The 25,206-nt window shown below is 52.6% G+C and overlaps 2 protein-coding genes and 1 pseudogene across 6 annotated transcripts; 2 read left to right on the top strand and 1 right to left on the bottom strand.

The window, feature by feature from the left end:
• The first annotated feature begins 373 nt into the window (after positions 1-373).
• LOC126929525 (glutathione S-transferase theta-1) lies at positions 374-9,457 on the top strand. 5 transcript variants are annotated; one of them, XM_050745960.1, is made up of 5 exons: positions 386-578; positions 3,609-3,696; positions 5,887-6,037; positions 8,598-8,774; positions 8,979-9,457. In XM_050745960.1, exons 1-5 carry the CDS (start codon positions 467-469, stop codon positions 9,171-9,173), a joined length of 723 nt encoding a protein of 240 aa, XP_050601917.1. In that variant the 5' UTR covers positions 386-466; the 3' UTR covers positions 9,174-9,457. The 5 variants fall into 5 exon arrangements, with proteins under 5 accessions (XP_050601921.1, XP_050601917.1, XP_050601919.1 ...); XM_050745962.1 differs by lacking the exon at positions 5,887-6,037 and adding an exon at positions 2,343-2,427; XM_050745961.1 differs by lacking the exon at positions 5,887-6,037 and adding an exon at positions 2,319-2,427.
• A 1,800-nt stretch (positions 9,458-11,257) lies between these two features.
• Positions 11,258-23,734, top strand: LOC126964056 (glutathione S-transferase theta-3-like; annotated as a pseudogene).
• On the bottom strand, positions 16,067-19,294 carry GSTT2B (glutathione S-transferase theta 2B). Its single transcript, XM_050745957.1, has 5 exons — positions 19,012-19,294; positions 18,293-18,380; positions 17,193-17,343; positions 16,927-17,100; positions 16,067-16,577 (listed from the first exon to the last, which is right to left on the bottom strand). The coding sequence occupies exons 1-5, from the start codon at positions 19,121-19,123 to the stop codon at positions 16,368-16,370; spliced, it is 735 nt and encodes a 244-aa protein (XP_050601914.1). The 5' UTR covers positions 19,124-19,294; the 3' UTR covers positions 16,067-16,367.
• Positions 23,735-25,206: the final 1,472 nt, after the last annotated feature.

Below are 25,206 nucleotides of genomic sequence, written 5' to 3'. Positions count from 1 at the left end.
GCACCCAGGACTCTGCAGTGTTGAGCCAAGAGGATGGACTTTGGAGCCAGACTTTCTGGGTCTATAATCATTCAGTGTTTATCTCCTCTTCTAAAATGGGGACGATGGGAAATTCTGACACACGCTTCAACACAGATGCACCTTGAAGACATTATGCTAAGTGAAATGAGAGAGCCAGGCACGAAAGGGATGGAACTGGGGCCTTTCTGTGCGTCCCCCTGAGGGACTACCGTCTCTTGGCCACCCGCCCTGATCCTGCAGGAGCCAGGCTGGCCCAGCCCTCTGACAGGCCGCCCGCCGCCCGCGATTGGACTAAACAGCGTCCCCAGGCGCCCGAGCCGCCCAATGGGACACTGCGGTCGGGGGGCGTGGCCGCAGGGGCGTGGTCTGAGGTCCGAGACCCGAGTCCTGGCACTGGAGTTTGCTTTCTCCCGCTGGTTTCCCCTCTGGTCGGTCTGTCCCCGCTATGGGCCTGGAGCTGTACCTGGACCTGCTGTCCCAGCCCTGCCGCGCTGTTTACATCTTCGCCAAGAAGAACGGCATCCCCTTCGAGCTGCGCATCGTGGATCTGATTAAAGGTAGCCCTGGCCTCGGGTTTGGGGAACTGAAAAGTCAGGAAGGGACAGGTAGGCATACATAGCTTAGGGAACTTCTCCCGGCGCCACCTTCTTCCTGGGGCCCTTGCTGGTCTGGTTTGGAGACCGAACGGAGAAAGAGCCAGCAGGGAGATCCAAGAGTGGGGGCTCCCCCAAACTCTGCTCGGTCTCACGGAATAGACCACGGGGTTCCCCTAAGGCCGAATAAAGGGGTTTGGATCATGAGGAGAAGCGAGACCGGAGGACAAAAACAGGCGCATCTGCGTGCAGGGGCACACGCCTGTAGTCCCAGCTACTCCAGAGGCTGCGGTGGGAGGATCGCTTGAGCCCAGGAGTTCCAGGCTGCAGGGCGCTATGTTAGTTTTCCTTTTAACAGTCAGGACCCTCAGCTGCAGGTCTGTTGGAGTTTGCTGGAGGTCCACTCCAGACCCTGTTTGCCTGGGTATCACCAGTGGAGGCTGCAGAACAGCAAATGTTGCTGCCTAATCCTTCCTCTAGAAGCTTCGTCTCAGAGGGGCACCCGCTCTTATGAGATGTCAGTCACCCCCCTACTGGGAGGTGGCTCCCAGTTAGGCTACTCTGGGGTCAGGGACCCACTTGAGGAGGCAGTCTGTCCGTTCTCAGATCTCAAACTCCGTGCTGGGAGAACCACTACTCTCTTCAAAGCTGTCAGACAGAGACGTTTAAGTCTGCAGAAGTTTCTGCTGCCTTTTATTCAGCTATGCCCTGCCCCTAGAGGTGGAGTCTACGGAGGCAGGCAGGCCTCTTTGAACTGCGGTGGGCTCCACCCAGTTCGAGCTTCCCGGCCGCTTTGTTTACCTACTCAAGCCTCAGCAGTGGGGGACACCCCTCCCCCAGCCTCGCTACCGCCTTGCAGTTCATCTCAGATTGCTGTGCTAGCAGTGAGCCAGGCTCAGTGGCAGTGGGACCCTCGGAGCCAGGCGCGGGATATAATCTCTTGGTGTGCCGTTTGCTAAGGCCGTTGGAAAAGCGCAGTATTAGGGTGGGAGCGTCCCGATTTTCCAGGTGCCGTCTGTCAGGGCTCCCCTTGCAGGGCGCTATGATGGTGTCCTTGAATAGCCGCTGCACTCCAGTCAGGACATTCTAGCAAGACCCCATCTTAAAATGAAAATAAGAAACAAAATGAAAACGCGTGTGACCTGGGCCTAGGGAAAGGCGGGATGAGAGAGGTTAAGGGTGCCAAGTGTAGAGACTGGGGCGGGATCAAGTCCCTTCTTTGTGGCCCAGCTGCTGAGATTCTGCAACAGCAAACAGCTCAGGATGTGACTTTCCATCCCTGCCCTCTGCACTCGTCCAGTCTGCATTGGGGTTCTTCTTTGTCCCTTCCTTCCTCTGCTCCTCCTGTTTTGCCTCTGACCTTGTCCTTGTTTTCCACTTCTTTTTTTTTTTTTTTTTTTTTTGAGACAGAATCTTACCCTTGCTGTCACAGTGCAGTGGCATGGATCTCAAATCACTGCAACCACCGCCTCCCGGGTTCAAGCGATTCTCCTGCCTCAGTCTCCTGAGTAGCTGAGATTACAGATGTGTGCCACCATGTCTGGCTAATTTTTAACAGAGATGGGATTTCACAATTTTGGTCAGGCTGTTCTCCAACTCCTGACATCAAATGATCCACCGGCTTAGCCTCCCAAAGTGCTGGGATTACAGGCATGAGCTGCTGTGCCTGGCCCAAGGCATTTTGTTTGTTTGTTTGTTTTTGAGACGGAGTCTTGCTCTGTCACCCAGGCTGGAGTGCAGTGGCAGGATCACAGCTCACTACAACCTCTGCCTCCCAAAACCTTGTCCTCTGCCTCTTGTTCCTGCTGGGGAGGTAGGTTGCCCCAGGGGGTATGCTGGGAGCAGAAGGGGGACCCTGGAGCTTGGTGAGCCCTACACCCTGTTGTTTCTCTGGCATGCCTCCAAGGCCCTTGAGGACTCAGCTGGCAGGCCCAGGCCCAGTGCGGGGTGGGGTAGTAGGAGGGGTTGGAAGCAGAACCCAGGTATGGCTGATTGGGCAAGTAAGGCGACTCTACTTGGCTAAGCCTTCTGCCCAGGGCTCCCACTCCATGGCTGGCCCTCTGCCTGAAACTTCTTCACCTAGTCTCTACTGGAGACTGCCCACTGTCCTGCACAAGGACTTCCTCTGCAGAGTATGGGGCAGAGGAAAGGGAATGGGAGGCAAGAGGACGTCCAAGCTGGTTGTCAAATATAGTGGTGCAGAGGGAAGCATGTTTTACTAGGAAAGAGAGGAGGGTGTTCCTGGTGAAGGAACAGTCTGAAGGGAGGGTAAAGAGAGGGTAGCAGGCTGGGCATGGTGGCTCACACCTGTAATCCCAGCACTTTGGGAGGTCGAGGTGGGAGGATCACTTAAGGCCAGTAGTTCAAGACCAGCCTGGGCAACATAGCGAGACCCCATCTGTAAGGAGAATAAAAGGTCAGGGTATGGAAGGTGGTAGCAGGTGTGCTACACACAGCTCCACAATGCCCAGGGCAGGGTGAACAAAGGGACATGGCAGAGCCAGTAGAAGTTGCTTCTAAGTAGGTAGATACCAGAAAAAGGCCACTTCTCTGTGTTTCATGACCCTGCCTTAGAGTTAATGGTGGAAGGGACAAGGTAGTAAGCCAGAGTCCCCTCAGGTGACCTATCCTGCAGCTTGGGACGCTCTGATTGTAAGTTCATGAAGCTGGCAATAGTGGAAAGAGGAGGTGGGTAGGGTGCATGCCAAGGTCCAGGAACCACACCCTGCACAGTGAGCTCTGTTGCAGAGGGGCAGGCTATGGAAGGAGGCTGTGCCTACAGGACTTAGCAAGGGATGTTGTCTATTTTGTACCAGCCAGTGGAGTGGCCTCCTCCTCCTCCCGCAGGGGCCCGTCCAGTCTTTGCCAACCAGGAGTGCAGACTGGTGGGAAGAAGAGCTATGAAACTGGGGCCTGAGCATTGCAGGGAGGGGCACAGGCCATGGCGGGCTCAGCGTTGTCCTCCCACCACTCACCATGCTGGATTCTTCCCAGGTCAGCACTTAAGCGATGCTTTTGCCCAGGTGAACCCCCTGAAGAAGGTGCCAGCCTTGAAGGACGGGGACTTCACCTTGACGGAGAGGTAAGTGGGACCCTAGGGCTGCTGCCAGGCCTGCTGGAACCATCCTGCTCTAACCCTGTATTTCACAGACAAGGAAACTAAAGTCTTCAGAGGCAGAGAGTCTCTGTGCCCCGCATCCCGCAGAGAGTCAGTACTGGACCCCGGGCCCCTGGCTTCCTGCTATTCCAGTTCACCCTGATGATTGGAAAAGCAAACATCTACTTTACTTCCGCACCAGTCCTTTGGTTGCTGGTGAGAGTATCCTTGAGGCAGGGCAAGCCAGTGGAGGAAGGCAGCCTTGGCCACCATGGGGCAGTCCTCTGGCCAAGCTTCTGTGGCGATGGCTCAGTGGCATCTGGGCTGCCCGGTGGCTCCATCTCTGGGCTGCAGCTTCCCAGGATGGGTCTCCCCCATGGGAGAGCCACCAGATATGGACGTCTTACATCACAGCAGGTCCCAAGAAGTTGAATCCTCTTCAGGAAAGGCCAACCTTTCCCCAGTTCTGCCCCTTTTGTCACCAGAGTCACCCTTCCCATAAGAAAGAGAACCTGGAGTTTGTGCTTTAGAGCTCATCTCTGAAATCTCAGGATGGATGCACCTCCAATGAATTCCTCTGACATTCTGCCAGGGACCTTCTTCCTTCCTGGTGCCCCAGGTGTCCTGAGTCCTTGTGTGACTCAGCATTGTACCTCCCAGGTAGCAGCCAGAGTCAATGTGCAATCTCTGCATTTCTCTGCCACTACTGTCACCTTCAGGAGGTCTGTGGCTCACAGGGACCTGCAGCCCTCCTCAGAGATGACTTGAACAACTGGCTTGGAGCAAAAGGAGCTCCTGGGCACCCTGCACAGACAATGGAGTCGTTAAGCTGGGACATGGGCGTAGCCCCAGCTTAATAGAGAATATGGGCCAGTGGCAGATACACAGGTTTTCTGCCCTTTTGGCCTGCATGCCCAACTCTTGGGAAACCCCAAGTTCCTGAAAGCTTTTCTGTGTCTCCAAATGGACACATCTGGTGCCCTTCCAGGTCCATGCTCATCCCATCACCATGGCGGCCCTCAAAACCCAGGGAAGGAGGAGAGTGCCAGGGGGCCTTGTCTGTTGTTGTTCTAGGATCCTGCAGCTGCAAGAGTGTTTCCTGAGTGGTGCTTTAGGGAGCCAAACTACCTCAGTCGGCTTAGATAGGAGCGGATTCTTGGCAGAAAGAATGATAGAAAGAACAAAAGGACATGGGAGCCTTTTTGAACAATCAGGCCATCACAGGCTGGTCAGAATCCCAGCAGATGAGAGTGGATGCAGAATGGAAAGAACTGAGCTTCTTTAAAGACCAGCTTTGATGACCCATCCTCCTGGAAGCTCTCTCTGGTTCTCTGATCAGAAACTGTCTCTAAGCATTTGGCAAGACATTCTGTTGTGGGATTTTGCCTGGTGGTAGGAAAAGCTTGGGTATAGCCTCAGAAAGATTCTCAGCTCTACCATTAAGAGCTGTATGCCCTAGGGCAAATCTCTGCCTTTCTAAGCCTGGTTTTCTTCTCTGGAAAATGAGGCTAATACTTTGGCAAATTGTCAGAAAGTTTAAAGAAGTGTGCTGGGCACAGTGGTTCGTGCCTGTAATGCCAGCACTTTGAGATGCCAAGGCTGGAGGATTGCTTGAGGATAGGAATTTAAGACCAGCCTGGGCAATGCAGTAAGATCCTATCTCCACAAAAAAGAAAAAAAAAAGCCAGGCACGGTGGTGCACTATTGTAGAAATTGAAGCTGCAGTGAGCTGAGATTGCAACACTGCATTCCAGCCTGGGTGACTGAGGAAGACCTTGTCTCAAAAAAAAAAAAAAAAAGCCGGGCGTGTTGGCTCATACCTGTAATCACAGCACTTTGGGAGGCCGAGGTGGGCGGATCACAAGGTCAGGAGTCGAGACCATCCTGGCTAATAGGGTGAAACCCCATCTCTACTAAAAATACAAAAAAATTAGCCAGGTGTGGTGTCACGCACCTGTAATTCCAGCTACTTGGGAGACTGAAGCAGGAGAATCTCTTGAATTCTCTTGAGGTGGAGGTTGCAGTGAGCCAAGATCGCACTACTGCACTCCAGCCTGGGTGACAGAGTGAGACTCCATCTCAAAAAAAAACAAAAACAAAAACAAAAAAAACTACGTATAGAATACCCAGCACAGTGCCCTTCCCTTACCTATCGTGACTCCCCCACACCCACAGTGTGGCCATCCTGCTCTACCTGACGCGCAAATATAAGGTCCCTGATTACTGGTACCCTCAGGACCTGCAGGCCCGTGCCCGTGTGGATGAGTACCTGGCATGGCAGCACACGACTCTGCGGAGAAGCTGCCTCCGGGCCTTGTGGCATAAGGTGAGGCTGGGAGTGTTGGGGGCAGCGGCGAGAACATTCCCCAGAAGTGCTCAGGCACCATTTTCTTCTTTTCAGTTTTGGATTATTTCTACTGACCTGTCTTTGCCTTCACAGATTCTTTCCTCTGTTGTGCCAAATTGCTATTAAGCCTATCCAATACATTCTTTGTTTGAGATATGTATTTTTCAGCTCTGGAAATTCCATTTGGTTGTTTTTAGAATTTCCACTTCTCCGCTGAAATTCACCATCTGTTTATCCATTTTATCTGTCTTTTCTTCTAAATTCTCTAACATATTTATCACTGTTACCTAAAAATCTTTGTCAACTAATCTCAACACGTAGGTGTTCTGTGGATCTGTTTTGTTTTGTTTTGTTTTGTTTTGTTTTTTTGAGATGGGGGTCTCACTCTGTCACCCAGGCTGAGTGCAGGGGCAAGATCTCAGCTCACTGCAACCTCCACCTCCCAGGTTCAAGTGATTCTCCTGCCTCAGCCTCCTGAGTAGCTGAGATTACAGGTACCCACCAGCACACCTGGCTATTTTTTGTATTTGTAGTATAGACCGGGTTTCACCATGTTGGCCAGGCTGGTTTTGAACTCTTCACCTCAAGTGATTCATCCTCCTTGGCCTCCCAAAGTGTTGGGATTATAGGCATGAGCCACCACACCCAGCCTATGGGTCTATTTCTATTGATTGTTTTTTTCTCCCTCTTAATTATGGGTCACATTTGCCTGCTTCTTTGCTTGTCTCATGATGTATTATTATTATTTTTTATTTTTTTGAGATGGACTCTCACTCCATTGCTCAGGCTGGAGTGCAATGGCTTGATCTTGACTCACTGCAACCTCTGCCTCCCAGGTTCAAACAATTTTCTCACCTCAGCCTCCCAAGGAGCTAGAATTACAGGCACCCGCCATCATACGTGGCTAATTTTTCTATTTTTGTAGACACAGGGTTTCACCATGTTGGCCAGGCTGGTCTTGAGCTCCTGACCTCAGGTGATCCTCCCACCTCGGCCTCCCAAAGTGCTGGGATTACAGGCGTGGGCCACCATGCCTGGCCTCATGATGTATTCTTGTGTGCCAGACATTATGATAAAAGAAGAACAGAGATTAAATTGCATAATAAATACCCCCAAGAAAGGGCTTGCACTTCCCTTTGTCAGGTAACCAGGATGCGAGGCCGTTCTCTTCTAGCTAATCAGGAGGTGGGCTGGGTTGCAGGTTTAATTGGTTTCAGTTTATCTTTGGTTTCAGATTTCTTGAATGTGAGATCAGGTCACTAGCTCAGTCTAGCATGGCTTTAAAATCTAATCACCAACTACTATGTTGCCTATAAGATCTCTCTGCTTTTCAGCCCTGTCCCCAGTTCCCAAACTGCTGCTCAGTCAGAAAAGCCCGTGCCTGTGGCAGTCTTTCTCCCTGCCTGCTTGGGTCCAAGAAAATGAAATTGAAATGAAAGTAGCTCATATAGGAACGGGTTATGCCTCTCTGGAATTTAGTTCATTTAGTCAAGTGCTGTCTGATAGAAGTATAATGTGAAGCACATACGTAATTTTAAACTTTCTAGTAGGCACAATTAAAAAATAAAAAGAGGCCGAGCACAGTGGCTCATGCCTGTAATCCCAGCACTTTGGCATGCCGAGGCAGTGGATCACCTGAGGTCAGGAGTTCGAGACTGGCCTGGTCAACATGGGGAAACCTTGTCTCTACTAAAAACACAAAAATTAGCCAGTCTTGGTGGCCTGCGCCTATAATTCCAGCTACTCAGGAGGCTAAGGCAGGAGAATCACTTGAACCCAGGGGGCAAAGTTTGCAGTGCGCCGAGATGGTACCGCTTCACTTCAACCTGGGTGACACAGCTAAACACCGTCTCAAAAGAAAAAATAAAAAGTAAGACTGGGTGTGGTGGCTCACACCTGTAATCCCAGCACTTTGGGAGGCCAAGGCGGGGGATCACGAGGTCAGGAGATTGAGACCATCCTGGCTAACAAGGTGAAAACCCGTCTCTACTAAAAAAAAATACAAAAAATTAGCTGGGCGTGGTGGCGGGCGCCTGTAGTCCCAGCTACTCAGGAGGCTGAGGCAGGAGAATAGCGTGAACCTGGGAGGTGGAGCTTGCAGTGAGCCGAGATCATGCCATTGCACCTCCAGCCTGGGCAGCACAGAAAGACTCCGTCTCAAAAAAAAAGAAAGAGAGAGAGATAGACATAGAGAGAGAGAGACAGAGAGAGAGAGAAAGAGAGAGAGAGAAAAGAAAGAAAAAAGAAGGAAAGAAAGAAAGAAAGAAAGAAAGAAAAGAAAGAAAAGAAAGAAAGAAAGAAAGAAAGAAAGAAAGAAAGAAAGAAAGAAAGAAAGAAAGAAAGAAAGAAAGAAAGAAAGAAAGAAAGAAAGAAAAAAAGGAAATTGATATATTTTACTTAACCCAGTGTGTTGAGAATATTCTCATTTTGGCCAACAAGTACAAAAAAAGATGCTCAGCATCACTAATCATTAGGGAAATGCAAATCAAAACTAACTCTCTACCCCACTAACTCCTGACTTTGCCTGCCCAATCCCCAGGTGATGTTCCCTGTTTTCCTGGGCGAGCCAGTATCTCCCCAGACACTGGCAGCCACCCTGGCAGAGCTGGATGTGAACCTGCAGTTGCTCGAGGACAAGTTCCTCCAGAACAAGGCCTTCCTTACTGGGCCTCACATCTCCTTAGCTGACCTGGTAGCCATCACGGAGCTGATGCATGTGAGTGCTGTGGGCAGGTGGGCCCGCTAGGCAGGGGGCCCTGGCTAGTTGCTGAAGTCCTGCTTATGCTGCCACACCTGGCTATAGCACTGTGCTTAAGTGTGTGTGCAAACCCCTCCGGAAGATCTATGGTCCCCAAATCAGATGCTGCCCATCCCTGCCCTCGCAACCATCCATCCCCATTCTGTCCCCTTTTCCCCACAGCCTGTGGGTGCTGGCTGCCAAGTCTTCGAAAGCCGACCCAAGCTGGCCACATGGCGGCAGCGCGTGGAGGCAGCAGTGGGGGAGGACCTCTTCCGGGAGGCCCATGAGGTCATTCTGAAGGCCAAGGACTTCCCACCTGCAGACCCCACCATAAAGCAGAAGCTGATGCCCTGGGTGCTGGCCATGATCCGGTGAGCTGGGAAGCTTTACCCCTGCACTGCCCTCAACAGTCCACAAAGCACTTTCATTTCTAATGGCCCATGGGAGCCAGGCCCAGAAAGCAGGAATGGCTTGCCTAAGACTTGCCCAAGTCCCAGAGCGCCTCAGCTCCCGAGGCCACCATCCCTACCCTGTCTTCCACAGCCGCCTGAAAGCCATCATGAGAATGATGCACACTGAGACCCTGTGTCCTTTAATCACTGCATTTCATTTTCATTTTGAATAATAAACCTGGGCTCAGCCTGAGCCTCTGCTTCTAACTCTAATGTGTGATTTATTTGACTTTCCTCTGTCCCAACCCTAGTCTTGGTCTCTATCCGAAAGACAATCACCCTTCCCAGGCCTTTTGGGTCAGCTTCTCCCTGATGTTTGCCAAGAGTGAAATTAATAAATGTGGCTGAGTGTGGTAGCTCATGCTTATAATCCCAGTACTTTGGGAGGTCCGGGTTGGGGGATTGCTTGAGTCCAGGAGTTCAAAACAAAATTTTTTTTTTTGAGACAGAGTCTTGCTCTGTTGCCCAGGCTGGAGGGCAGTGGCACGATCACAGCTTACTGCAACCTCTGCCTCCCAGGTTCAAGCGATTCTCCTGCCTCAGCCTCCTGAACAGCTGGGATTACAGGCATGCACCACCACACCTGGCTAATTTTTGTATTTTTAGAAGAGACGAGGTTTCACCATGCTGGCCAGGCTGGTTTCAAACTCTGTACCTCAACTGATCTGCGCGTCTCCACCTCTGAAAGTGCTGAAATTATAGGAGTGAGCCACTGTGCCTGGCTCCCCAAAAAAATATTTTTTCAGAGATGGGGTCTCACTCTGTTGCCCAGGCTGGAGTGCAGTGGTACAGTCATGGCTCACTGCAGCCTTGAGGCCCCAGGCTCAAGCGATATTCCCACCTCAGCCTCCTAAGAAGCTGGGACAACAGGTGCACCCCACCACGCCCAGCTAATTTTTTTGTTTTTATAGAGGCAGGGTCTTGCCATGTTGCCCAGGCTAGCCCTGTACTCCTGTGCTCAAGAGATGCTCCCGCCTCTACCTCCCCAAATGCTGGGATTACAGGTGCCAAGACACCACATGCAGCCAAAAAAAATTTTTTGTAATTAGCCAGGCATGGTGGTGCATGCCTGTAGTTCTAACTACTGGGGAGGCTGAGGTGGGAGGATTACTTGAACCCAGGAGTTCGAGGCTGCAGTGAGCTCTGATTGAGCCATAGCATTCCAGCCTGGGGCAACAGAACAAGATCCTGTCTCCAAATACACGCAAAGAAACCCAGAACAAAACAAAACAAAACAAAACAAAACAAAAAACAATACATTTCCTGTAGCCTTCTAATTCTCGGAAAAAAGTAATTTGTCTGACAGCTCAGGGCCCAGCAGCATCCCACGTTTGTTGGCAATAGTCATGGTGACCCAACAGTTGACTGAGTTAGCCTCCCAGAACATGACCCTTACTGGTTTTTTTGTTTGTCTGTTTGTTTTGTTTTGTTTTGTTTTTTGAGACAGAGTTTTGCTCTTGTTACCCAGGCTGGAGCTCAGTGGTGCAATCTCAGCTCACCACAACCTCCACCTCCCGAGTTAAAGCGATTCTTCTGCCTCAGCCTCCCGAGTAGCTGGGATTACAGGCACTCACCACCACGCCCAGCTACTTTTGTATTTTTAATTGAGACAAGGTTTCTCCATGTTGGTCAGGCTGGTCTCGAACTCCCAACCTCAGGTGATCTGCCTGCCTCGGCCTCCCAAAGTGCTGGGATTATAGGCGTGAGCCACTGTGGCTCATGGGAGGGCCCTGTGGCAGGGCAGTGGGGGAGGCCAGCACCCTCGCCCTGAGCTCCAGTGTTTGCTGGTCTGGCTGGCATAGAGAGATGCAGCTGGAGCAGAATTCAGTGGAGGAGGCAGGGCTATAACTGGGCAGTAGGACAGAGAGCAGAGTCAGAGCCCCCTGGGCAGGCCAGAAGGAGGCCCCTGCTCAGCTGACTCTTCCCAACTGCTACCCTTGGTACAACCAGCGTGAGCCACCTGCTGCAGAACAGGGGCTGGACACGGAGGCAGTTTGTGGAGGGAGAATGGGCAGAGGTGTGCATGTCCATTCAGTAGAAGGGCAAAGAGGCCCACATGTAGGCCTATGATCAGACTGGAGCCTGGCTCGACTGAGGCCCTCCGATCCAAACACATTAACCAGTCACCTAATGCGGCCTCCAGCACTGGCCTGGAGTGCTAAAGTGAGTCAGACCTGGGAACCCCCAATGGGGAGGCAGCCTTGAGAGTTTCGCATAGGAAAGGAAGAAGAGCTGAGCCACTGGAGGCTGAGTGGCTGAACGGGGTAGGGATTCCCAGCAAGAATGAGGTTGGTCTGAGGGTTGGGAACGTGTTTGGCTGGGGCTCTGGGGTATTGACAAGTCACCCAGCCTGGTCAGAAGGGCCTAAGTCACCAGCTGGGATAGGAAGCTGAATCAGAGGGGGCAAGCCTAGAGCTCAGGAAGGAGGCTGGAGGGGTCTGACCTATGGATGGAACTGACTGGGGGTGGGGTGTGAATTACAGCTCCATGGAATTGTCCTTGACCCATGTTTCAAGGAGCCGGACACAGGAAAGGCGGACCTCTGATGGCGTCAGGGTCTGTGATCCAGTGACTAGCAGAGAGGCCTCCTCTTCCCTGATGCCTCCCAGACAGGGGCCTCAGAAAGCTGGTGCTGGGATTTTGGGGTGTGGGTGGGCAGGGACCTCAGAGAACTCAGGGTTCTCCCCACTCACCTCTCTGATCTCGCCTGCAGGCCAGCAGCACAGCGTTGCTTTTGCCCAGGTGAACCTCTGAGGAAGGTGCCGGGCCTTGAAGGATGGGGACTTCACCTTGGCTGAGAGGTTACCGGTCCCTGGGCTGCTGCCAGGCCTTGTGGGGCCAGTCAGTCATCTGTCTGTTCACTGTTGATGGCTTGGATCATGGACTGTGGGCCCTGCACCAGCCCCAGGGTGAAGAATGGGCTGAGGCAGGCAGAGGTACCCAGTGTTGAGAGGGGCTATAGAAGTCCCCTCCTGCATTGTACAAATGAGGAAACTGAGGCTGGAGGAGGGGAGGGACTTGCAGAAGGCCAAAGGACCCAGTCTGCTCCAGGCCTCCTCACCACCAGCCCAGCCCTCTGAAGGAACGAGAGTGCTAAGTTTCGAGGAGCAGCTGTACCAGGCATCTTAGTGCCACCATTTTGCCCACAAACCCTGTGGGGCAAGTACCTGGAGAGTCGAGGGACCACTCAGCGAGCTTCAGTGGCTATTTGCTAAACACCCACCAGGGCCAGACCCCATTTCAGCCCTGGGGCTTGAGCAGCGAACGTGTCTACGCCCTTCCCCTCATGGGATCACATTCCATTAATACAAGGGGGAGCTGACAGTAACCCATGTAAACGTGTAACATATCAGATGTGGATGGATGCCATGGAAAAAATACACAGGGTAAGAGTGGGGGCATGTGTCGTTATGAGTAGGATGTTAAGGGAAGACTCCGTGGAGGAGGTGGCATCTGAGCAGAGAGCTGTAGGAAAGCACAAGGCATGAGGGGAAGGGTGTTCTGGCTGGAGGGAAGAGGGTGAAGGCTCCAGGTGGGACAATGCATGGGGTGCAGACTGGAGAGCAACGGGCCAGGGGGTGTGCAGTGAGCAGGAAGAGCAGGAGGTCAGGACAGAGGGTAGCATGGGATACAGGGAAGGCTTTGGCTCTTACCACAGGTGGACTGAGTTGCCAGAGGGTTTTGAGCAAGGGAGAACTGTGATCTGACTTACGTCGTAAAGGATCCCCTGGCGGGGGTGAGAAAGCTACTGCAGTCATCCAGCCCGCAGTGCTGGAGCCCCAGACCAAGGTGGTGGTGGTGGTGCAGGGTTGGGGGGCGGGGTGGTGGTCGGTTCTTTTTCTTGAAACTCTAACTGCAGGGTTTGCTGAAGGGTCGGAGGTGGGCGGGAAAAATGAAAACCAAAAACAGCTTCCAGGTTGGTGGCTGCATGGTGGCGTCCTTTACCGAGGCCACGCAGTGCCTCCGTGGTGCAGCTGGATTCACATTCAGAGCCTGGGATCACTGGAGGGTCCGACACCCACAGAGGCACGATGAGCTCTGGGGGTCAGACTGCACAACGCTTCACCATAGGTGGACAGGGGATGGGACCGGGTGGGAAGCAATGCTGTCATGTCACCTGGAAGGCTCTGTCCTGCTGGCCTTGCTCCTGGCCCTGTCCATGCTTTGGATATGTTGGGGAGATACCCAACTTGCTCTCATTCTTCAGACTCACACTGGGTGCCCCTTCCTCCTGGAAGCCTTCCCTGATCCCCTGCTGAAGTTCACAACATTTTGTTTCTTACTTCCTGCCCTTAGTTCAGATGATAGTCTGGCCCCGTGGAGGGCTGTGTGACCCTGGGCAGTTACCTAACCTCTCTGAGCCTCACGTTTCTCCTCTGCATCATAGGGATAGTGCAAATGCCCCAGAAAATGCCTGAAGAGTGATCAGGGCATGTCTTCTGCCCCTGCCATGTCCCCTCAGTGTGGCTATCTTGCTGCATATGAGCTGCGTGTACAAAGCGCCTGACCACTGGTATCCCCAGGACCTGCAGGTCCGCGCCCGCGCACATGAGTACCTGTCATGGCAGCACACGGCTCTGCAGAGTAGCTGCTGCTGGGCCATGTGGCAGAAGGCGAGCCATGGAGGGCAGGGACACCTCCCAGGATGCCCAAGGGATGGTGCTTTCACTTTACAAAATCCTGTCTAGACCTGAGACGAAATCCTGGAATGCCAGAGACTGCCTAATTCACTCAACTTGTTTCATAGAAGGGAAACCAAGGACCAGAGCCAAGGAATGATTCCCCTAAAGTGCCTTAAATCCTGAGCTACCACCTGCACACTTACACTCACACACTCATCGACACACAGCCACGCATATTCACACATCCACCCACATCCACACACAGTCACACGATGTATCACATTCACACACATATACACCCACATACGCAATCATACCATTTACACACATTCACACAGTAACACAGTTAACTCATGTACACACACCTATACACCCACACAATGACACAATTCACTCACGTTCGATAAAGTCACACCACTCACTCACATTAACACACATACACACCAACGCCCTCCCAAACAATTCACACACACACAAACGTACACCCCCTCACAGACACAGGCACACAATTCACACCAACAAAATCACACAATTCACTCATTCACACACATACACCCACATACACAAATTCACACTGCTCACATTTACACATCAAATTCACATACATACGCTGACATACACACAGTTCACTCTCATCACACTCATATACGCCCACACATAAACACACACAATTCACTCAATTCACACAATTCACTCACGTTCACACACACACAGTCACTGACATTCACACACATACACACGCACCACACACAGGCAATTCAGTCACATGGCTCAAAGTCAGTCCTCACCTTGCTACGGTTCACTTCCCAGCATCGCCTCAGCCTTTGGCCCTCAGCGTCCCCTTCCCACGCCTGGACTGCTGGAGAGCCCCGAACACACCCCATCTTCATGCCTCCAGCGCTAGCCCAAGCCCTTCCCTCTGCCAAGAGCACTAAGTGGAACTCAAGGTCACTTCTCAGGACCCTTTCCTGCCCCTCCTCCTGCCAGGTGACCTGGGGATCCTGCTGGCCCTGTTTAACAATGAAGCACACCATGGTTAGTTCAGCTGACGTCGGTCTCCCAGACTTACTGCCACCTACACAGCACTGGGACTGACTGACTTTATTCTTTATTTTGTGTTTTTTATTGGAGTGTCTGTTGAAAGTAAAGCCATCCAATTAGGAACAATCCAAAGGCAGCCAGCAGGGATCAAGAAGGCACGGGCTGTGGCCGCAATCCCCAGTGTCTGATGGGGAGAGGGATTGGTAATGGAAAAGGCCCAGGAAAGCAGGCCAGAGTGTCCCCCAAAGTATGAGAAATTGCTCGAGAGACATTCGGAATAGGACCTAAGACAGAAGCCACCACCAGGCACCCTTAAGGCAGGGCAGTTGCAATGGTTGCTGCTTGGAATACTTCTGGCTAGGAGTGGCACATGGTGGGCACAGGGCAGGCATGGGAAGTGGGGGCATCAAGGCCACAAGACGTGTGGGCAAGTAGCCCAGTGTGTGTGTGGAATAGCGTGTTTATTGGTCAGCAGTGACATCTACTGTCACACTTGAGAACTGCATCCACAGCCAGATGGCCTCCTGTGAAGACCTCAGGGCAAACTGGGGAACCCTGCCCTTCTTGGAAGGTGATGCTAGGGGGATGAGCAACATCTTTCTTAGAGGGTTGAATTCCTCAGGGCCCCTCCAGCATCTTGGTCCTCCTAATTCCAATGTCCTCCCTTGATCCCCCAGCCCTAGGGGTAGCAGCTTCTTGCAGTGTTTACCTCCATGTTAATCTGGATTCTCTGTCTTTGGAGTTCTCTAATGCCTGGTTACCAATTCTTTATATTAAGTTCTCTCTGTTAAAATGATTGTGATGAGGTCCATCCCATGGATATACATGGAAGTCTGTGTGACAATGTACAATCCTACTATTTGCTGTTATTATAAAACTGTCCTAGAAGACACGAATGCTTGTTAAAAGAAATCTTTTAAGTTTCCTAGACTTCAAAGACGGTTGCTATGCCCTGTGAAACATCCCCTACATCCTTTAATAGTTGGCAATTCGAATTGGTTACTTACTTAATATTTTATTGCCCTGGTGATACAATTATGTTGACTTGCTATTGTGAAGTTACTTTGGTTAACCATGATGAGGGTTGCTAGCACCGACTTTTACTCCATATGCATAACACAACAACATAGTAAAACCAGTAACTCTTGGTTCCCTATTCAAAGTGTTTGGAATCTTTATTATATTTAAAACACTGATGACATTTATCAATTTTTGAGTGTTCTTCACGTTACTGATTTGTAGGAGTTTTTTATGTATTGCAGATTTAGTCTCTTACTGGTTATGTATGCTGTACCTAAGGAGAAGCAGCACTGCCAAGGACACAGTCTTGCCTGTGCAGAGCTTCACATGAAGCTGGAGACAAGGGACTGGGGCAAGATGGAAAGATAAACAGGGGCAAGTAAGTAACAGAATGAATCCTCATGGCGAATCTCCTGGGCCCCATTCCAGACGCTTCAGGGGATCCTGGCAATTCGAAGTAGCATAGTCGGATAGACCTCTGGTGGGGGTGTTGGGAGGGTTTTCTTGGCCGCCTGTTCCAGGATGCTCAAGATAAGGCTGTGGGCCTCCTGGCACAGCTCAGCACCCAGGAAAGCCTCCACTCGTTCACGCCATGCTGCCAGTCGTGGCCGTCCCTTGAATAGTTCGTAGCCGACAGCCACCGGCTGCAGGAACAAGGATGAAAAGGTTGTGGGGATACAACTTTCCCAGTTGTCACTGCCAACCCGAATGCTGGAACCATAGGCAAATGTATCAGAGACATGGTCCATTCCCCAGCCCCGATGAATGGACCATGGAGGCCCAGGCAGTATGTTCAGCCTTAGAGGCCAAGAGCAGCCGGGGTGAGACCCACACCCAGGCAGGAGGCAGAAGCTCAGGGTTCTGGCCCCAGATCATCCAGAAACTTGCTCTATGACTCCGAGCAAAGCCCTGGCTTTCTCCAGGCCTCAGTGTTTCCGTCTGCCTCGTGGGTGTGGCACGAAGAGGGACACTGCCCACAGGCTGAGCTCACACCTGCATCAGCTCCTCCAGCGCCATGAGATCAGCCAGCGTCACCTGCTGGCCAGCAAGGAAGAGCCTGTCCCCCAGGAACTTGTTCTCCAGCCATTGCAGCGCCTGGTCTATGGCAGTCCTGTTGCGTTCCACCTTCTCTTCGGGCACCTGGACCCCAATGAGTGGCCCCAACACCTGATGGGGGCAGAGAGTGGGTCAGTGGATGGCCCCTGCCTACTCCAAACTACTCTCTGAATGCCAACCACTCTCCAGATGGCTCTCCTCACCTGGACCCACATGGGTACACCAAAGGTGCCGCGGATGCAGTCAGCATGCCAACCCAGGTACTCATGAACACGGGCACGAGCCTGCAGGTCAGATGGATACCAGTGGTCCGCCGTCTGGTACTTACAGCTCAGGTAAATCAGGATGGCTGAGCTGGGAATGAATGGGCAGTGGCTGTAAGGACACTGGCACCAGGCCTTTACCCCCAGCTGCTCCCATCTGCCAGTGGGGCCTGGGGGTTTCTCTGCATTTGAAGGACAGCCCTCCAGCCTCACCCTCCATCTCCAGCTCCCCAACACCAACCCCTCCTCCCCCGAGTCTCCTCCTGTCTTTGTTTTCTTAGGCACCGACTCTTGGCTGGACCTTCTGCTTTGCACTTTGAGAACCTCATCTCTGTGATATCCCAGCAGCTGCCCTATGAGGTAGACTCCCGTTAGCCCTTTAGCACAAGAGAAAACTCAAGGTCAGAATGGTCAAGTGACTTGTCTGAGGCAGTGCAGCTCAGAAAAGGCTCCCTGGACCACTGGAACCCAGCATGGGGCCGGCACACAGTGGATGCTCCGTGGAGTCACTTGCGTGCCCATGCGCATGGATCAGGGATCACGAGGGGAGGCAGGTCTTCGTTCGGCCCTCCTCTGACAGGTCCCACAGCCATCACTTCTGCAGCCACCTGACCTCTTGTCCTCTTCCTGCCCAGCGGCTGGACCTCACCATGAGCTGTGCCCTTGGGCCATGGCACTGGCCTCTAGGCCTGGCCTGGGCAGATTGGGGTAGTCTGCCACAAGTCACTAGAGGCTCTTTTCAGCTTGCATTTGTTGAACCCACTCTCTGCAACACTGGAAAAATGTTCCCTTGTCTTCTCTTCCAATATGCTTCAGTCTGGGAGCAGAGAGGCCCTGGGGCTCAGATGACACCAAAGATGAGAGGTGCGGGGACATGCTCTGTCAGCCCCCGCTCAACCCAGGCACACCCTAAGCTGTACCTTCTCCCCAGATCCCTCTCCTTTCCTCTTGCTGCCCCATGGGGTATGGGAGGGCCCACAGTGGGGACAGCCAGGGTCACATGTGCTCCGGATGTGGGAGGGGAGAGGGAAGGAGGGCACCTTTCGGTCAAGATGAAATCACCATCCTTGAGCACAGGCACTTTCTGCAGGCTGTTGATCTGGAAGAACTCCTTGCTTCTGTGCTGCCCTGAAGAGTCAGACAAGGTCTTCAGAGTAAAAAAGCTGCACCTCTCCACCCTCCCTCTCCCTCCCCAAGCAGAGCTCCACACCCCTGAGAAACAGCAAGGTCTGGTTCCAGAGGGCTGGATCAACCCCATTCCCTGGGTGGGCCTCCCTGCCCTGCCACATTCTGGGGCAGCTGGGGGGCTTTGGTGGGTGGGGCCAGGTGCAGCAGGTGGATGCAGAGAAGTTTTCTAGCCAGGACTCTGGTGGGCCAGGGGAAGGGAGGCAAACTGGGGTGGCTCATCTCTTCCCATCTCTTAATTCTTACAACAGCACGTCCTTCCCAACGTTTTCCAGGCTTTGTGAATTTAAATGCGTGCATTCCACGCAAGAATTCTGAAAACTCCATTAAGTATTTTCTTTCCACCCCTACAGAACAGAAGGCAACATTATCCTCCTTTTCAGAAAGCAAGCTAAGGTTCAGAGAAGGCTGTGATCCCTCCAAGGTCACTCAATCGACAGCATTCTCTGGTGGCAGACGCTGCAGGAGGAGGTGAGGGGGCTGTGCGGGCGGCGAGACGCTCAGGGCGGAACAGGGCAAGGGGCCTGGGGGTGCACTGGATTTGTGGACACGCGAGGAAACGGGTTGGGCCCACCTTTGATAATATCCACAGTGCGCAGTTCGAAGGGGATGCCATTCTTCTTGGCGAAGATGTAGACGGCGCGGCTGGGCTGGGACAGCAGGTTCAGGTACAGTTCTAGGCCCATGGCGGGGGCTGCAAGGACAGCGGGGATGGCAGTGAAGGCACTGATGGCGGTGTGGGCAGCGGCTGTGGCAGGCTCAGGGCGGCCGCGGGAAATACGGGCTCAGGCCCCACTCCCTGGGACAGCACCCAATTGGAGCGCAGCACCCCCGGACCCGCCTCGCCCCTTCGGTTTCTGTCCAATCCTGGCCAGCCTCGTTGGAGACCAAGACTCCACCACCAGGTCCGTGTGCCGCTACAGGGAGGGCGGTCGCTACGAACGCACAGATGGGAGGGTGGAGTTGGAGCTGGGGGCCCTCGACTGGGAGGGAGGACGGCAGATGCAGGGGGCCGACTGCAAGGGAAAGAGGAACGAGCTGGACAAGGAGAAGCAAGTCTGCTTTTCGGGATCCCGGTGCCAGGGACCCCGCCTGGTTCCAGGCGTCATCCCGACCCAGAAACGACGGGGCCCCGCCATCCTGGAAAGGCCCCAGCGTACGGATATCTGATGGTTCTTTCAGAGCTTTGTTTCTCGGCGCTGCAAGGCGGCGGAAGGGAGGGAGCGAATGGGATCCTCTAAAAGGGATCTTAGAGTTTCACCCAGCGGCATGTGACACTTGCAGGTGTCCAGACTGGTGGGAACCTTGACTGGAAAGCTGGGGTTAAGGATGAACTTTCTTTTTTTTTTTTTTTTTTTTTTTTTGAGACGGAGTCTCGCTCTGTCGCCCAGGCTGGAGTGCAGTGGCGCGATCTCGGCTCACTGCAAGCTCCGCCTCCCGGGTTCACGCCATTCTCCTGCCTCAGCCTCCCGAGTAGCTGGGACTACAGGCGCCCACAACCGCGCCCGGCTAATTTTTTGTATTTTTAGTAGAGACGGGGTTTCACCGTGGTCTCGATCTCCTGACCTTGTGATCCGCCCGCCTCGGCCTCCCAAAGTGCTGGGATTACAGGCGTGAGCTACCGCGCCCGGCCAAGGATGAACTTTCTACCATCCCCTGCAGAGCAGCTGCTGCCAGACAGCAGAAGCTCCCGCTTCGTGCACAGGACGGGGCTGGGAGCCCGCAGCCGCAGAAGGCAGGAATGACTGCGCAGGAACCTCCTTTGTTCTCCCTGAATCCCAGCCCTGGCATCTCACCATGGGGCACAGTGCTGGTCCAGGGCTGGGTCCGGCACTCTAGCTGAATCTTTCCGAGTATCCCATCCCTCTGGCCAGTGGCCCAAGCGAGTGAACCAGAACGCTTCCTTGGGGGTTTTGAAATTGGAGCTGGAGAGAGGAGCTCCCTATGGGGAGGTAAATGGGAGCTGGGGCCACCTGTAGTGACATTTCCTGAGTTCATGGAGTAGGCAAGTCTCAGAGAGAAAAGCTGACTCAGAGAAAGGAAGTGATAGCCGGGAGGGGTGGCCCACACATGCAATCCCAGCTACTCTCATGGGATCTGTTTGTCTGATGTCTCGGTATGAAAGGACTTTCTAAGCCTCAGAACAGTGGAAGAACTGAACAAAGGAAAAAACTAATACATATACACGGAGATTTTGTGGAAGAAAAAAATGGATCAAACTTAAGCAAAAAACTGGGAAGGATCTTGGTAAAAGATATGTCAGAAGGAAGTAATATTCTTTAAGATATTCTTAGAAATTCATCGGACAGGCGGGGTGTGGTGGTTCACGCCCATAATCCCTGTACTTTGGGAGGCAGAGGTGGGTGGATCACTTGAGGTCAGGAGTTTGAGACCAGCCTGGTTAACATGGTGAAACCCCGTCTCTACTAAAAATACAAAAATTAGCCGGGTGCGGTGGCATACTCGGGAGGCTGAGGCAGGAGAATCACCTGAACCTTGGAGACATAGGTTGCAGTGAGCTGAGATCATACCGCTCCACTCCAGCCGGGCCACTGAGTGAGACTGTCTCAAAACAAACAAATGAACAAACAAAAAGAAGAGAAACTCATCAGACAAAGAGAGGAAAAAAATGAGCAAAGGAAATCAGCAGATGTTTCATTGAAGGACAGAGAGAAATGGTCAATACATGGATGAAAATATGTTTAACTTCAGTAATAATCAAGTAAGCACACATCAACACAACATGCACACTGTTTTTATCAAATGTGTACATGTTTTGGAAATGAGTACTCCCAATTAATATGTACAGAGCACTTCGCAGTGCCCAGCACAGGGGTGGCACCCTGTGTGAGAATGAAATAGGTAGAATCGCGCCCTGCTGAAAGTAAGGGACTGCCTCTCTGGAGGATCCCTTGGGTAATAAGGAGGTTTTCACACCTTAACTGTGTCTGTCTTGAGGCCTGGGAGCAGAGCCCCCTCCAGCTGGTGGGGAAGGGAGCATGGTGTGTTTGAGGACAGAATGGAGAGAAGTTGAGTAGAGTAAGTGTAGACTCTTCCTACCCGAAGTGTGGTCCATGGACCAGGAGTATCAGCATCACCAGGGAGCTTGTTGGAAATACGGAGGCTTAGGCTCCACTCTGACTTTACTGATTGGGAGCATAAACTTTAACCAGATTCCAGGGGGGATTCATAGACACATTCCCATTTGATAAGTGGGGGGTAGTAGGAGGTGAGAAGTGGGGAGGGGATGGCTACTGCACTGGAGAAGGCTGACTTTGTGTTGAGGCCGTTTTCATGAGGGCAGTGGGGAGCCATGGAAGACTTTATGCAAGGGAGGGTATGGGCAGATTGAGATTACAGAAGGATCCCACCAGTTGCCTTGTGTGATGACCCAGGGAGAAGGGGAGGCTGTCCCTGTTTGAGTAGGAGATGAGGGCTACTAGTGGCCATTAGTGGAAAGAAGTGAGCAGAAATCCAAAGGACTGGTGATGATAGGATGAGGGTGGGAACCAGGATGGGCTTTGGGCAGACCCAGAACCCTCTGTCTGCCTGTTGGCCCACCAGATAATAATCCCTGTGTTCCTGGGCGAGTCAGTGCCATCTGAGGTGTTGGCAGCCACTTTGGCTGAGCTGGACGGGTGCCTACAGCTGCTTGAGGACAAGTTCCTGTGGGACCAGGCCTTCCTTACTGGGTCCCATATCTCTGTGGCTGACTTGGTGGCAATCATGGAGCTGATGCATGTGAGTGCCATGGGGTAGGGTGCCTGCTGGGCAGTGGGGTATCCGGGAAGGGAACTGACATCCCAGCTCAGGTTGTCTTTTCTGGATGTGGGACCCTGTGTGAGTCACTTTTCCTTCTGAGCCTCAGTATCCTCATCTATAAAATGGGGCTTTACAAACCCTCGCCGCAGATATATTAAGAGGCTTCCAAGTGTCCCTAGGGAGGGGGACACCCCAGCCCATCACACACATGGTGGAGGAGGGAAAATCCAATCAGAGAACCCCTAAAGCAGGTCATGCTGCCTTACGCCTGGCTATGCCCAGCCTCTCCGCTGACTCTGTCTTCCCCTAGCCCATCAGCGCTGGCTGCTGAGTCTTTGAAAGCAGACCCACAATGGCAGCATGGCGCCCAATGTGTGGAGACTGCAGTGGGGGAGGACCTCTTCCAGGAGGCCCTCGCAGCTGTCCTGAAGGCCAAAGACCTGCCTCCAGTAGAACCTGCTGTTAAAGAGAATCTGAAGCCCTTAATGCAGCTTTTCTTACTGTGTGTGCGTGTCCCGGACTTGCTGAGCCACTGAGGCGATGCTGTGTTAGTAGAATCAAGACATGGAGCCGTCTGTCTCCTTGGTTGTAAAGAAGACATACCTGCACAGGCTCTGGTCCACAGTTCCTCCAGGTATCATGCCTGCATTCCTTTTGTCTCCTACCCCATTCCTTTCTAGCTTCCATGCGACCTCTGAAAACAGCTTTGGCCAACACTTATTTGACCCTGTCCTTCTGTGTGGAACTTTCTATGGTTCTTCACTGCCCAGAGGCTAAAGTACAAGTCATTGAACTTTGCATTCAAGGCCTTGTTCCCACTCCTCCAGGTGGCCCCTTCTGCCTGCACATTTTTATACCCCTCTCTGGGCTCCCACCTTGGCTTCTGCTCATGCTGTTCCCTCATCTTTGCCTGGTGCCCTTCCTGGTCTTTTGGCATTTGGCACCGTCTCTTCTCCAAGGAGACTTCCCTGAACTCCCCAACCCCAGTTCAGGTCAGATGACCTCTCTGGGCACCTCAGCCCCAGGGTTTCCTTGCGGGGGATACCCCTGGACTGAGCATGTATCATAGATGAGGGGTGACCTGGTGAAAAGATGTCTGAATCAGGATCAGCCTTGGTCTCCTAGGTCTCTCTCCTCACTGAAGGGCGATGTGTCCCACAAGTGGGGTGCAGGGCTGGTTCGTGGACCTCCTTGCAGGAAGGGAAGTCCCTGGCGATTTCCTGGCCCTCTCTCATGCCTCCTCATCACCTTGACCACAGTCTTCTCTACACCCCACTCCCTGACCACTGGCTTGTCCATGCCCCACACCTGGTCCCAGACTTGCCACCTGTCCCTACCCTCTCCCCCTTAGGACTGTCATATTTACCTGTCATGTGTCTCAGACCTTCTGATATCTGAGTCATCTAATAAACTGCTAATAGGACAAGATCATGACAGAGACTCTGTCGGCCTTTCAGTGGAGGCTCCTTTGAGTATGCACACTTATAATTTTATACATGTAGCTGAAATTGTACATATAAACCTACACATTTTTTCTTTTTTGCAGGGGAGGGGGGAGCCTGGGTCTCACTCTGTCATCGAGGGTGGAGTGCAGTGGCAGTCATAGCTCACTCAGCCACCCAAGTAGCTAGGGCTGCAGGCATACACCACAGCACCCAGATTTTTTTTTGTAGAAAATAAGAGAATCTTGCTATGTTGCCTAGCCTGATCTTGAACTCCTGGGCTCAGGCAATCCTCCCTTCTTAGCCTCCCAAAGTGCGGAGATTACAGGTGTGAGCCACCTTGCTTGGCCACAACTACAATCATATTTGAAATGTACAATCCAAGTGATTTTACCACACTGACTACAGACTCCTGTTTAAGCCACACCAACAGAGTTCCATGTTTTTTTGTTTTTGTTTTTTTGAGATGGAGTGTTGCTGTTGCCCAGGCTGGAGTGCAACGGCATGATCTTGGCTCACTGCAACCTCTGCCTCCCCAGTTCAAGCGATTCTCCTGCCTCAGCCTCCCGAGTAGTTGGGATTACAGCGCCTGCCACCATGCCTGGCTACTTTTTGTATCTTTAGTAGAGACGGGGTTTCGCCATGTGGGCCAGGCTGGTGTCGAACTCCTGACCTCAGGTGATCTGCCCGCCTCGCCCTGGCAAAGTGCTGGGATTACAGGCGTGAGCTACCGCGCCCGGCCTTTCCATGTTTTAAATAACATATTTTGCCACCCCTGGTGGACAGTGGCTCACCACCGGCACAAGAGGCTACACAGGCAGATGTCAATGGGGACATGGAATGGTGGGGACAGGGAATGTCGTGAGCCCAAGCGCCCTGGCCAGCCCTACCCGCACCTGCACGTGTAACCACATCTCCTGACTGCCCAAGCGCAGATTTTCATACTTTAACATGAAATTGCCTAACTTCGAAATGGTGGCAAATCATTCAAAAAAAAATATTTTTTTTTTTTTTAGACGGAGTCTCGCTCTGTCGCCCAGGCTGGAGTGCAGTGGCGCGATCTCGGCTCACTGCAAGCTCCGCCTCCCGGGTTCACCGCCATTCTCCTGCCTCAGCCTCCCAAGTAGCTGGGACTACAGGCGACCGCCACCACGCCCGGCTACTTTTTTGTATTTTTAGTAGAGATGGGGTTTCACCGTGTTAGCCAAGATGGTCTCCATCTCCTGACCTCATGATCCGCCCACCTCGACCTCCCAAAGTGCTGGGATTACAGGCGTGAGCCACCGCGCCCGGCCTCAAAAAATTTTTAAGCTCCCGTTGCATTGGTTATTAGGGTCGAGCCTGGGGAAAACCCCTATAGGTGTGTGTGTCTGTGTTGGGAGTGTTGAGACCTCAGTACTAGGAACCAGGCGACCACAGCGCGGAAAACTTGAGGGAAATCCACCTGGCGCCAGACAAGAGGGTTGGGGGAGAGACAGGGTAGGACCACTACAACGTTAAAGACTTGTAGTGGGTGGGGCTATACCTAGAGCGGGGGCGACGAGACTTCCGGAAATCAGAGCCGG

The sequence above is a fragment of the Macaca thibetana genome, chromosome 10 (assembly GCF_024542745.1).
Source record: "Macaca thibetana thibetana isolate TM-01 chromosome 10, ASM2454274v1, whole genome shotgun sequence".
Classification (NCBI taxonomy): domain Eukaryota; kingdom Metazoa; phylum Chordata; class Mammalia; order Primates; family Cercopithecidae; genus Macaca; species Macaca thibetana.
This window is presented reverse-complemented; position numbering and strand designations above follow the sequence as displayed.

Bases quoted from the DNA above. Each gene is read 5' to 3' on its own strand.
- LOC126929525 (XM_050745960.1), top strand. From the start codon at position 467: ATGGGCCTGGAGCTGTACCTGGACCTGCTGTCCCAGCCCTGCCGCGCT. The intron at 3,697-5,886 runs GTAAGTGGGACC...CCACACCCACAG, and splicing joins GACTTCACCTTGACGGAGAG to TGTGGCCATCCTGCTCTACC. The intron at 8,775-8,978 runs GTGAGTGCTGTG...TTTTCCCCACAG, and splicing joins CCATCACGGAGCTGATGCAT to CCTGTGGGTGCTGGCTGCCA.
- GSTT2B (XM_050745957.1), bottom strand. From the start codon at position 19,123: ATGGGCCTAGAACTGTACCTGAACCTGCTGTCCCAGCCCAGCCGCGCC. The intron at 17,344-18,292 runs GTGCCCTCCTTC...ATTCATTCCCAG, and splicing joins GATTTCATCTTGACCGAAAG to CTCAGCCATCCTGATTTACC. The intron at 16,578-16,926 runs GTGTGAGCTCAG...TTGTTCCTGCAG, and splicing joins CGCTGGAGGAGCTGATGCAG to CCGGTGGCTGTCGGCTACGA.